Here is a 14,298-nt window from a genome sequence, read left to right on the forward strand (position 1 = left end):
TTAATGGGATAATTTGTGCAACTTTGGTGTTTCGTTTTTGCTGTCCACTTGGTAGGAATGTTACACTGATTTTAATGGTGGACTGGCATTGACTAACCAAGTACCTTCTTTTTGCACTTGCACTTTCGCAGATCTCATGATTCTATAATTGCTAGACTTGGATGTAACGCTGCTTGCTTATGACTGTGTCTTGTTAATGAATAACGTTTAGTATGCTCCTTTTAACTATTGTATTGTATTTATTGTATCCTTTTTAACTGTAGTGCTAAACAGCTGAAAGAATAATTTTGACTAGTGATTTTTCCAAATGAATATATGCCCACCTATGTCGAAGAAGAAGTAGAATATAGTACAATCACACACAAAGCAGAACACTTTTGAAGCAAACTCCTGACGGCATTATAGCATCAAAAGTCAAGTTTATGCAATGAGTATCTATTCCGCTCCTGGTGGCATGCTGTCTTCTAGCTTCTAAAATACAGTAACTTTACTAACCAACATTATTTTTGTGTGACTTTCTTAAGAATGATCCAGGTAAAATATTCATGTACCACAAAGGAGGGTGCCTGGTCAAGGCATCAAATTCATGCATCTAACGAGGATACGCTGTGCACGTCGCAGACTATACTCAGAAGACACTAAGGGACTCTAGGTATAGCTGTTGCTCTCTGCCATGAACGAAGGATCCCAGAACAAGAATTTGAAATATCCAAGAATCCACTGAAATCCTGTAACGTGAAAAAGCTCTATTAAGCAGCATTGATCATTTATTTTGAAGTCTCTATTGAAGTGAATGCTATCCATTGAAATTGTTTTCTTTGACTCATCAAAAAAGGCCATTGACATTAAAACTGCCCCTTCATGTAGCACGCTTAAGATATATTTGCTGGTTTGCTTTTACTAATTTTGTCCATTCATCTCTTGAAAGACAACTGTGCATAGTTCCAATAATTGAAATAAAAGTAGAGGGAGGTTCAAGACTTTCTGACGGGTAGCTCATGGAGTCATCCAAGAAGAGGCCTTCTAGAGGTCACTAGAAAGCATGTATATAAACCAAGTAAGCAGCCAGACAGAATGTAGCAAATTACTGAAAATAAAGCAAACATCACATAAACAATCCGTAAATTGGAACAAAGATTGCATGCTGGCTGATCTCTTACCTTTCCATACAAATATTTTTCTGTCTGAACTGTGGTCCAAAATGAAACATTCCTCAGATTTGAGCATATCAATAAGGAAAGGATTTTCCTCTGCAACCACAGTCACCTTCATGGAGCCACTGGCATCTGACACCTGCAACAAAATGAATAAATACAACGGGGCTGTAATGGCATTTTACATTCTTGTCAATCCTAGGTTAACATCAAGAGGCATGAGATTAAAAATGTCATTCAGTCTAATTTCACAGATTCTTTTAAAATCTCTGTTAAATTCTTCTAAATTTGTTGCATGAGTCTTGCCTTAGGGAAGACAACACCAATGCTATAAGACCAGATTTAGCTCTATTTGCCCAGTCGGATGTAGTCAATCAATTTAAGACATTTAGGGCCGTATTTATACTCTGGTTGCGCCGAATTTGCGTCGTTTTTTTCGACGCAAATTCGACGCTAAACTAACGCCAACTAACGCCATATTTATACTATGGCGTTAGACGCTTCGGGCGCCAAAGTGCCCGGAGTGGGCGTCATTTTTTAGCGTGAACCCCTTCCTTGCGTTAATGATATGCAAGGGAGGCGTTCCCGTCTTAAAAAATGACTCCCAGGCCTTTACGTGGTATTTATACTCCCGGGCAAAAATGACGCCCGGGAGTGGGCGTGGCCAAAAACGGCGCTTTTGCGCCGCTTTTTAACGCCTGGGTCAGGCATGGCGTTAAGGGACAAGTGGGCTCAAAATGAGCCCAGAGGTGCCCTCCCCTGCCCCCAGGGACCCCCCCTGCCACCCTTGCCCACCCCAGGAGGACACCCAAGGACGGAGGGACCCATCCCATGGACATTAAGGTAAGTCCAGGTAAGTTTTTTTTTTTTTTTTTTTTTGTGGCATAGGGGGGCCTGATTTGTGCCCCCCTACATGCCACTATGCCCAATGACCATGCCCAGGGGACAGAAGTCCCCTGGGCATGGCCATTGGGCAAGGGGGCATGACTCCTATCTTTACAATGATAGGAGTCATGTTGATGGGGGATGGGCGTCGAAAAAAAATGGCGCAAGTCGGGTTACGACGATTTTTTCGACGTAACCTGACTTGCCCCATTTTAAGACGCCCATACGCCATTTTCCCCCTACGCCGGCGCTGTCTGGTGTACGTGGTTTTTTTCCACGCACACCAGGCAGCGCCGGTCTGATTGCGCCGTCTAACGCCATTCCATAAATACGGCGCCCGCATGGCGCTTCAGAATGGCGTTAGACGGCGCAAATTTTTTTGACGCTAAACTGCGTTAGCGCAGTTTAGCGTCAAAAAGTATAAATATGGGCCTTAATACTGAGGTACTGAATTTTTGATGAGGCCGGATGCGCCAGCTGAATTTTACCCAAACCACCCTACAGGCACTTTGCAGAAGATATAAACTTACTGTAAGGGGTAGAACACTTAGGGGCACATTTAAGAGCCCCTAGCTCCATTCTAATGCCACATTGCCATCATTTTTTTATGGTAATGTGGTGTTAGAAGGCAAAAAACGCTGCACCATATTTCCAAAATGACACAATGAATGCATGCGTCACTTTCTAACCCTTTGTAGGAATGGGGACATGGCTCTAGTGGGTCAAAAATGACGGTAGGCTGATTAGTGGGGGCAAAAAATGGTGCAAAGACATCTTAGAGATTTCTTTGCGTAATTTTGTTTGCCACTTTTAACGCCTGCTCAGAACAGGCATTAAAAGGACGCTTCCATTGGTTACAATGGGCCTCTAGATGCTTTGCAGGATTAGCGTCAAATTTGTTGATGCTAATCCTGCAAAGCGCCAGACTAGCATAAAAAATTCTGATGCTAGTCCCTCAACTACCGACATGGTGCACCGTATTTTAAATACAGCACACACATGGTGGTGTTAGGGGGGTGCTAAGGGGCTAAAAAAAAGTGCCCCTTAATTTGTGCAAATGTTTACTTTGTCCCTTCAATTATGATTCATTTGATTATCCTATCAATGCACTTTGCACAGTTTTCAGAAGGAACCAATCATTTTCTGTACCATTGTAGAGATGCACAAGCTAGTTCTACTGCGAAGAAGGAAAAATACACATGCATTTTACTTTCACACCTGACATCACGCATCATTTGCAGAGGTCTGCATTTTGCATGAAACCCATCAGTTCAGTCCTGCAGTGAATATTTTAACTCTACATATTTATTTTGCACTTTCAATGTGAAGAAGTTCATCTTCTTCTGTGTTTTCATTTTATTTTTGTTTGGAGATCTGCTGTTATTATCACTATTGTAGCTAAGACCTGAAGACCAGACCTCAGCTCTGCTTAAAACGAAACACATGGGAGTCCATTGTTGCCACGCCTCCCACTTCGCTATATCAATTTAAGGATAAATGGTTTGTACAGACATACAAAGTGGTGGTATGGAGTGTCTCCTCTAAAATGTAACATGCTTTTAGAAGTGCATGGTTTCTGCAAAAAGGCTATCAAAACACAAAAAGAGACCACCACGCCCTAAAATTTTAATGCATACACACACCGAGTATTTGAGGTCTACTGGCATCAATTCATAAAAGATGTTGACCTGGATGAATAACGTTTAGTCTGTCAGACTCAAGAAACAGTCTACTTTCAGGACAAAAATCATCACCCACGCTTAGGTAGCATTCTTCATCAAAGGGTCCTTACTCACACCATAAATCAGCTTTATGGTGTGGGCTACAACTCCCGCACAGATGAGCAGCTCTTTAGATTGATAGTCCCTACCTGAGCAGTGGTGTAAGTGAGGGGCAGGGTACAATGAGAAAATTGAAAATAAAAATAAAAGTACCTCTTGGTGGATATAAGGTTATGTGTATAGGATTAAAAAAGAGGGGAATATTCAATCCTAGTTTAAATGCATGGTCAACACAGTTCAGCCTTTTTATACCCTCTAATAGGTGCTTAGGCTTTCATCAGGACCAATATTCTAGTCAATGTACACAACTGTGTGTAAAACAATGAGGTATAATAATAAGGTAATGTGTTACAACCAATGGTCCATTGGCTTGAGAATGGATCCACCGTACTCTAATTAGGTGAGTTAAAAAGCCTCAACTTGAGGCATTCTGGCAAGGATAAATTGGGCTATGACCCCACTGTCTGCTATTTGTGCTGCTCATTTTTCCAAGTTGAGGACGACAGCTGAAGCGACTGAACGCCAATAGACCAGCAAGTACCTGGTGTGTGAATGTTCTGCAAAAAGACTGCAGAAGTGGCGTATAAAGCAAAACCTGGCTTAAAAACTACTTTGATAGAAATGTCCTATGCACAACAACTGGAAGAAAAGACCAGTGATTTGGTTAGAAATGTATTATCCACAGGACAAAAGTATTAAAAATGTAATGCTTGAGCTCAGCTTCATTGCCAATCACAGATGCTGAGATGTCGAGTCACATCGGGGTGTGAAGAACGTGATTTCCTTTGATGATTTAGTGGGATTGGGGTAACATAGCACCAGGAAAGGAGACGTTTGACATTTTGTATTTTGTGGTGACTAGGACTATGCAATAGATGTTACATAAATGCAGACCTCTAGAACAGTATCTAGGACATGCTTCTGCACAGTAGATTAAGAAAAAGCCAGGCAGGCCATTTTTCTAAGAAATGATCAGGTATCTATGACTGAATTTACTCTTGAACACTTTAAACTCCCTTGTTTGACAATATAAAAGTTGACTGCAGCTAAAGAAGAAATACAAACTTACTGTTGCCTTCCTCAAGGAATACCCAAGACGGCCGGGCAAACATACAGCACAGTGAGGGGGGGTGCTGTGCACTACCCTTCACAGCTCATCATCCCCTGGCCCACCCATTTACCAGAAAACAATAATAAACTTTGTTTATTATTGTTTTGTGGTAGAGGTTTTGCAGCTGCCGCTGCTGGTGGTGGGGAGGCGTTCCTCTGCCCTAATGGATGAGCCACCCCTGGCCATTGAAGACTTAAAGATTGTCAACTACATGCAAATGAATACATCTATTTCTTAGTTTATCGTGTTCAGTTTTCCCAAGCAACGTTGAAATCCCCAGGCTTATTCTTTCAAGATACGCCTATATTTATGTTTGTCCCAATGTACAAACTAGGATGATTACTTTTTTATGTTAAGCCTGACCATGTTGATGGCAACAATTTCTTTGTTGTATATGTTATCTTCCCTGAAATGCATGTTTGTTTTGTGACTGAGATTTCAATCTCAATGATATGCAGTTTGGGGCCCTGAGTGAGGTTTAAAAAAAACCACAAAAAACCCACCCATGTGTTGAAACCCATGCTATTTAAGAACAACCTGGAGCAGCATGAGGGGATTCATAAGTCACTGGAAGCACATTGGTAGCAACTTTACCATGAGCACATACCTATCACAAGGGGATTCTCAACATCAAGCTGTAAGAAATTGGATTGCTCATTGGTGGGGGTGTAAGCCCTGGTTGGGCAGAAACTACAAGCCTTGACTGGGAGAGGCACAAGCCAACCCCAGATTAAGCTATGTTCAACCCACCTGGCACAGAGAAGTCAGCCTTAATTCAGGCAAAACGTGTAAAGTATTTGTGCAACACTATAAATAGTAAAAATGTGATGAACACCCCACAAGGAGGATCCCATAACACGTTGTTTTCAATAAATAAAACAGGACCAAAACAACAAAAATCCAATAAGTAGAACTGGAGATATACAGATTGCAGTGAAAATAGCACCAAAATCACAAAGCTCCAACTGTGGATATCTGTGGCTGGACCAGGACAAAATCACTAGTTCAGTGGAGCGTGGGCTGGCTACAAGGACTGTATTAGGCCCACTGAACAAAATACCTTAGGTCTTGGTTGTGGAGCATTATGAGGATCTGCACTGAGCGGTAAGGCGATGCATTGCTTCCAAGGGGCTGCAGAGCTGCAACGCAAGTTCCTGCATCCTCGTCGGGGACCCCATTGATGAGAACTTGTGATTTCAAGTCTGGAGTTGAAGATGCATTGTACAGTCGAGATGATGCCTCTGTTCCGAGGAGCTCTGAGGCTGCAATGTGAGAACCTGTGGCAGTGTTGAGTCTGCCATCAATGAGGGATGTGAAGGCTTGCATTGAGAAAGCTTTGCACAGGCAGCAGTTCTAATGCAGCTGCAGGGTGGATACAGAGTCCTTTGCATTGGGAGAACCCTGGCAGCAGAGACGATACATCGGTTCTGCTTTGGTTTGTTCTGTGGAGCAGAGGAAATGCGTTTGTTCTGCTGAATCCACAGATGAGCTGGCAGAGCACCTTTAGGTCCACCTCCAAGGGCACCTAAAGCAGGGTAGGACTCACAGATGGCAGAGTCCAGGTGCCCTTGGAGTCACTCTGGGCTCCAGGGTTCAACAGATGCATGTCCAGTCCTCACCCAGAGAAGAGGGCAGCAGGCAAAAGGTCAGTACAGTAAGGGCGGGAGTCCAACAAGGCAGTGTACCAGCAGGGCAGTAGTCCAGCAGAGTGACAGTCCTTTCAGCAGCACAGTAGTCCTTCCTGGCAGAGTATTCACAGTCCAGAGGTGTACTGAAGAGGTGGTGTCTATGGTCCAATATTTATATTTGGTGTTCTTCCTTTGGAAGGTGGGAGAAGCTTCAAAAAGTTTCCCTTTGAGGTCCCCAGGCACCCTGCCTTCCCTGTCCTGGCTCTAGGCTAACTACAGGGGGTATGCAGCCCTTTACTTGGAGGCAGGACACAGCATATTCAAGTGTAAGTAGGGATGTACCCAGTTCCATCCTTCCATCCTGTGAACGATGGCCCATCCAGGCACACCTAAGCTCTCTATTTTGTGTGGCTTTGTAGGAGGAATACATAAAACCAGCATTGTCAGCTACACCCAGTCATGTGACCCAGAGACAGGCTACGGGCACTAAATGGCTAAAGCAGAAAAATTCCAACTTTCTAAATGTGGCATTTTCAAAATTGTAATTTAAATCCGACTTCACCATAAGAGAGTATTTTACATTACAACTCCAGAGGCTGCAAACATTGGATGGTTACCTGCTCCCATTTGGAAATTACAGCCTATTAATTATACTAAGGTAACTCCAGTGTTCTCCTTTGGGAGGAATATGCCTTGCAGCAGTGAAAAACTAATTTAAGAGTTTTTCACTTCTAGGACATATTAAACTAAAAGGTATGTGTCCTACTTCTTGAATACACTGCACTCTGGGCTGTTCAGAGCCTAACCTAGGGGTGACGTGTTGAAAAGCAAATTATGGGCCTAGCAAAAGGTTTATTTTGCCAGGTCGAAATGGCAGTTTAAATCTGCACATACAGGCTGCAATGGCATGCCTGAGGTATGTTTAAAAGGGCAACTTAAGTGGGTGGTGCAATCAATGCAGTAGGCCCACTAGTAGCATTTAATTTCCAGGACCTGTTTACATATAGTACCACTTTACAATGGACTTAAAAGTAAATTAAACATGCCAATTGGGTGGAAGCCAATCTCACCATGTTTAGAGGAGAGATCACACACACTTTAGCACTAGTTAGCAGTGGTAGAATGCACAGTCCTTAAACCAGTAAAAACAATATCAGCAAAAAGTGGAGGGTAAAGGCAAACAGCTTGGAGGTGACCCAGCACAGAGGGCCAGGTCCAACACAAGAAAAGAAGGGACAGTAATTTATTTGCTGGGGTTTCCCCTTGTAAAGCACCCGTTGTCTTTTGTTTGCCTACTATTGAATCATAGGATCCAGAGAAGAAAATGCAAAGAAAAAAAGAACAGCTTTAGCAAATTATCAGGATGTTGGCACCACATACCTTAGAGGTTTACATTAGATGTCTCAGACCAATTCTTCATCCATGCCTCTTGCACCCCTTCATGCAGCTGTGCTAGCCGCTGCCTCCCCTGAGGTTAAAGCAGTCATTAGATGCACTGCTCCAGCAGCTCTGGGTGACAGACAGTGGTGTTCCACATTCATGTAGTTCACCTCATCCTTCACTATCTTGGATAGTGCCAATATAGTCAGTGGGCAGCAGGCAGCCAGCAAGAACTAAGTTTGGCAGTGCAGTAAAACAACAACAAACAAGGAACACAAGAGGCCAAGTAACTGCTCAATGTGATGTGCACATTCCCTTTTGAAGCTGATAGTGCTCTTAGGGGCATTTCCTCATTCCATGCCACTAGTAGTACTTGAAGCTCCTATTTCACATGGTTTGTGATCTCCCTCAAGAGCAGAATGTGGACACCCATGCGGGAAGTGGAGGGGATGTCTCCAGCAAGAAGCATTTCCTTCTCGCTGGAGACATTCAGCAAGAAGGAAATCCATCAGGGCAACAAAGCATCAACAAACAAGGGACATGAAGCCAGGGTTGGGATGGCTTATGTGGCAATCTGCTAGTGTTAAAAGAGCTGGTCTGGCAGGGCAGTGTTGACTTTTTTTTGGCTGTTTGTGGGCCCATGTTATGGTCTGATGTTTTTTTTTCAGTTAATTTGTGCCTGATATTACTGCAAAATTGTGCCCACCAAACACAAATGCATGGAGTCTCCCATGCCTTGCAAAACCCCTATACAGCATCTATTTACAAGTTCAAACCTGTCTTGAATTGCAAATATGTGTCCCTTTTTTTCGCCATCTAGGACCCACTTTTATTTTGGTGCCCGGAGCCTATTTTCAGCCCCAGCACTACCCTCAGCCCCAGCCTGACCCTGAATGAAGTCCAGTAACTCACTGGAAAGCCGTTAAAATTAGAAACCTGATACATCAGTTAGGAAGAAGTTGGCACAATTCTGTGATGAAAATACCACAAACAAGCTCCTGATTAGTATTACCGGATGATGTAATATTATTAAAATGATTGTTCTTTCCAAATTTGTATATGTATTTCGGGCTATGACTCTTCGGGTCCCCACTTTATTTTTTATGTACCTGGAAAGCGCTATTGGCAGTTTTATGTGGGGATATAGGAGTGTTATACGATCTATTAGATGGCTAAAGATTACTTTTGGACAGGGTGGGTTGCAATTACTTGATTTTAAATTCTATTTCTGGGAGGTATTTGCAGGTCGACTTCGTAATTTGTTAACCCTAGCTGAACCAGAACCTTCAGTGTTAGGCTGCCAAATGGCGCTGGGGCATGGGTATAGTTTATTTTTACATAGAGTTAGGGACCCCAACTATTTTAAGCATGTCAGGTTTAAGGTTGTGAGGGATGTGACTTACGTTTGGAGGGAAATTTCTATTAAATATTCCTTCCCTCTGATTCATGCATATTCTCCACTATGAGATAATCTGGTCTTCCCGACAATTTTCCATGATGCAGTGGGCAACGCCATGAGTCGAGCTGGGTTGGTAATCTTAGGGCATCTTTATGACGTAAACAAATTTTTCGCTGGGCTTCAGGATGCTTTGGATCTCTCCCATCATTTTTTTTAAATACCTCCAGATAAAGGAATATTTATTTTCTGAAAGTCGGCTTAATTCAGAATAAGACAGGTTGGATTTACTTTCTGCTTTCTATAATGCACCCAGGAAGTTGTTAATTATCAAGATTTATCAGTGCTCTGTCAGTATGAGGTTGACTACAGCTCAGAGCTGGCAGTCAAATGGAGCCGGGCACTGTCCGAGGATATTGTTGCGACAGAGATTATTGGGCCCTAGAAACTATTGAGGACGCAGTCCTTTCTGTTAATCTCAAACTGCAACAATTTAAGACATTCTGCATGATGTATTACACCCCGGGCAGAATTGCTAAATGGGTTGGGAATCTGGTGGGCGATGAGACGAAATGCCCTTAATGTGGGGCTTATGCAGCAGACTTGACACCTATGTTTGCCACTTGCCCAAGGTTGCGAAATGTTTGGGTAGGAGTGACAAAACTTTCAATATACTCCATGTGAAGTGACATACAACTTTCAGCAAACTGTGCCGGCTGTTTGCAGTTAGTATTGTTACTGCAAGACTGTGCATTGCAAGAGCATGGGTCACCCCATTACCCGCTAGGGATGTGAAGTGGTTGCCTGCCGTTAGAAAAATATTTGAATTAGAGCTCGCCCTGGCTAAGGATAGGGGTGCTCACTCTATTATTAAGCTAAAGCAAACGTGTGCATGCTTCAGTTGGGGCCAATTGGGTCTAGCAGACCTTGGGCCAGATTTAAGAAGCTTCTTGTGTCACCCTCCACCACAGTAGCATCATTTTTCTGTCACTAATGTGGCATTAGGTTGGCAAAATCGCCATGCCATATTTACAAAGTGGTGCAATGCATGCATTGCGCTACTTTGTAAACCCTTGAGCCACATTATGCATGCGCCAGGCATAATGTATGCATGGGATGTGTTCGGGCATTAGGAAGCCCAGAAAAATGGTGCAATGGAATCTATGAGATTCCACTGCACCATTTCTAGCATCATTTTTAATGTATCACTAAGGCAGGTGTTAAAATGAGGCTTCCATTGTTTTCAATGGGCCTCCTATCACTTTGCAGGATTAGCATCAATATTTTTGGCGCTAATCCTGCAAAGCGACAAACTGGCATCAACATTTTTGAAGAAAGTTCTCTAATGTGCGCAATGATGCGCCATATCATGAATACGGCGCACACATGGTGGCATTAGGGAGGGTCAACTGGGCGCAAGAAAAGTAGCGCATCATAACATGATGCACCACTTTTCATAGATATGCCCCTTTATATGGTGCTGGTATATGAGAGGGTCTCCGTCAAAATCTTTAACTTATACCTAATTCGACCAAAAGACTGGGTAATTTGGGAAGCTCCTTTCTTATCTTGACAGTGGACTAATTTTGTTTCTGGTGGACTATCTCACTGTCTGTATGCTGATTAACTGATTGCTATGGTATGTTATAAGCTACGCATGTTTTTCTTTCGCTTTTTTGTTTATTTGGTTGTGACCTACTGACCACAGAAAACAAACAAAAAATATTTAAGAAAAATTTACCACAGACATAAATCCAGAAATAAAATCAAAGACAGCGGATTAGGGTTGACTAAATAAAACTGCAAAAATAAAACAATTTTCCAAAAGACGGGAACAATTTGAGAAAGTAGGCAGTTTTGTTTACTTAGGTTGAACCTCAAAACAGGGGGTCGAATTCAAATCTAGCATCATTCAACGAGTCTTTGAAGCACATGGGGTAAGTTTTGCCTCGATGTACACACTATATACAGGACAGTGTCTGCCTATGGGGCGCCATGTACCCTCTTTAGGCACATCACAAGAATCATTTTGGAAAAGGCCCATAGATATCTTGCAAGTGTCCCTGAAAGCTCGCTACGATACAAGCTTACAGCCCGATTAGTCTAAATATATAAATATCTGCCCTCCAATTGATTGTCACCTACGTTTAGAGTAAATCTGAGATATAATGGGATTATCAAAAAATTGACGAGTACTCTTGGAAAGCTGCTACAGTAAATGTTCGTGGTGTACGATCAAGCATGTGTAAGTGGTTACTAAAAATGCATTTCCATTTGCTGTCTTTTTTCTTTTTTCTCTGAATGGAGCACAGCAAGCACCAGAAAGATATTTTGAGCTATTTGGGACACTAAATATTCGTGTTTCCCTAGTCCTGATAATTTTAGAACACTTTTCTGGTCCACTGCTTGTACAGCAGTTAAGGGAATATTTATAATCCCCTACTGCCACCTACGCCACATTAACATCATTATTTTTGACAATAATGTAGCCCAGAAGGCTGAAATTCCAGCGTATATTTACACAGAGATGCAGTGCATGCATTGCACCACTCTGTAACCATTTGTGCAACATTATGCCTGCGCCACACATAAAGTATGCAAAGGGGGGAGTTCCCCTGTTAGGGGAGCTGGAAATATGGCGCACACAATCTCTGAGATTTCCTTGCGGCGTTTTTTACGGCACTTTTACCGTCTGCTTGGTGCAGCGCCACTTTCCATAAATCTGGCCCTTAATAGCTGGGTGGTGAGAAAGTATCCATGCTATAGTCATTTAAGATGTCACAAAATGTGTTTTGTAGATGCAGAGTTCTCCCTTTCAAAAATGTAGGGGCAGATATACTAACAAGTCACGCAATATAAAGCAGCAAGAGAACTTGCTGTGCTGGGTTGCGTGACAGGGAAAGGGCAGGAACACCATAATCCTGCCCTCTCCCTGCTCTGGCACACTGAGTGGAGTCTATTGCCTACGAAGGCACCTTTGCATGGTGCAAGGGGCCCTGAGTTACTGCCAGGGTTGTTTTTGCTGCACAAAAACAATCCTCTGAGACTTTTTCCTTTTTCTACATGTGCACATACACATAGAAAGGAAAACACGAGGAGAAATAAACATATTTTTCCTTGTTACACCTCATCTGGGAAGGCATAGCATTTTTACACATTCCCAGGTTCACTAGTTTTAATAAATCTGGGAATGCACAAAAATCGTCCATGGGTGGATGCATGGGAACACCCACGCTGCACCAATGGAACGCTTTGCCAGAGCAGAGTAATGCAAGGCAGTGACTTGCTCTATCCTACACGACACCAGATTTGCTAAGCTATGGACAGCCAAGCAAGCTGGCTTTGCATGGCTTAGTAAATCTCACTGAGGCCCTTGTGTTGATTTGCGTCACCTTGCGTGACACAACAGCAATGCAACATCTTTGTAAATCTGTGACGGAGTCTTTGTGACTTCAAAACATACTTTTACAATGCAACAAAGCTCTTTTCCTATTTGCAAATTCATTTTGACTTGTAAAAGTGCTTTGTGATTCATTGAGAATTATAAAAGGATGATGTGTTAAAGAGGCACCTCTCCTATTAAAAATTCACAATAGCTGTCAATTGTTTGTGACTGCAATTGCAGTTGCAAACTGTTGATCAGTTGCCAGCTCTCGAGTTGATGTTGTAACTGATCTGCAAAGAGAAAATGTCTGTATGGGACAGATTCTCCTCTTGCAATAGAGTCGGTGGTCATAGCAGAGCAGGGAGAGGTTCCGGGGACCATTGTCTGCTCCCACACATGTCAAAAAGGAATTTTTTTTTTTTTTTTTGGTTTAAACAGCACCATCCCTTTAATAGACACGAACACTTTTAAAAACAAAAATGTTTCCCATTTGAAGTGAAAATGTAGTGATGCAGACCTGCTGTCCCTTGCAGGCCTCCATCCCTGCATGTCAGCCATTCAGAGAGGGTAGCAAATTGCGACCTGTTTAATAACTATTCATTTGGCAGGACCTTTTGAGTTCCCTTGCGAATATGCACTTTGCACAATAGCAGAAACATTGCAAATTTGGCATTCCTGGTTTGTGAATGGGAATAGTACATCAGCTCCTTGGATGTTATCCGGAACTGCAGCTGCTCCAGGGTATCCATCCTAATTGTAAAATAAAGCCACTCTCCCTTTGTGTCTCTCCTTCTAAACTTTGGCTTCAATACTGCACACAAGAGAGTCTGTACCATGAATGCGTCTCCTTTCACTAAATTTTCACTTCAAACGTCAGTGCACATTTTTTAAAGCCCATTCCATATTTTAATTAGTGGAATCATCATAACGTCACACAAAATACCTTTTCGTACGGAAAGTCTGCTAAATTAATATTAACAGTTTCTGATAATACAGCCAATCTGTGTAACATGCGGAGTTATTATTTTGCGACGGGCTGTCCATTTCAGGCCCATATTTATACTTTTTGACGCTAAACTGCGCTAACGCAGTTTAGCGTCAAAAAGTTTTGCGCCGGCTAACGCCATTCTGAAGCGCCATGCGGGCGCCGTATTTATTGAATGGCGTTAGCCGGCGCAAGCAGACCGGCGCTGCCTGGTGTGCGCGAGAAAAACCACGTACACCAGGCAGCGCCGGCGTAGGGGGAAAATGGCGCATGGGCGTCTTAAAATGGGGCAAGTCAGGTTACGTCGAAAAAATCGTCGTAACCCGACTTGCGCCATTTATTTTCGACGCCCATCCCCCATCAACATGACTCCTATCATTGTAAAGATAGGAGTCATGCCCCCTTGCCCAATGGCCATGCCCAGGGGACTTCTGTCCCCTGGGCATGGTCATTGGGCATAGTGGCATGTAGGGGGGCACAAATCAGGCCCCCCTATGCCCAAAAAAATTATTAAAAAAAAATAAAAAAATACTTACCTGAATGTCCCTGGGGTGGGTCCCTCCAGCCTTGGGTGTCCTCCTGGGGTGGGCAAG

At 42.9% G+C, this 14,298-nt stretch overlaps 1 protein-coding gene across 1 annotated transcript in view; it reads right to left on the reverse strand.

The window, feature by feature from the left end:
• The window catches only part of SCIN (scinderin), a 271,318-nt gene that overhangs the window by 70,312 nt on the left and 186,708 nt on the right, over nt 1–14,298 (reverse strand). Inside the window, exon 6 of the mRNA XM_069211821.1 lies at nt 1,161–1,293. Coding sequence (XP_069067922.1) covers nt 1,161–1,293 — 133 coding nt within the window. The remainder of the gene's footprint in view (nt 1–1,160; nt 1,294–14,298) is intronic.

This window comes from Pleurodeles waltl, chromosome 10 (assembly GCF_031143425.1).
Source record: "Pleurodeles waltl isolate 20211129_DDA chromosome 10, aPleWal1.hap1.20221129, whole genome shotgun sequence".
NCBI lineage: Eukaryota > Metazoa > Chordata > Amphibia > Caudata > Salamandridae > Pleurodeles > Pleurodeles waltl.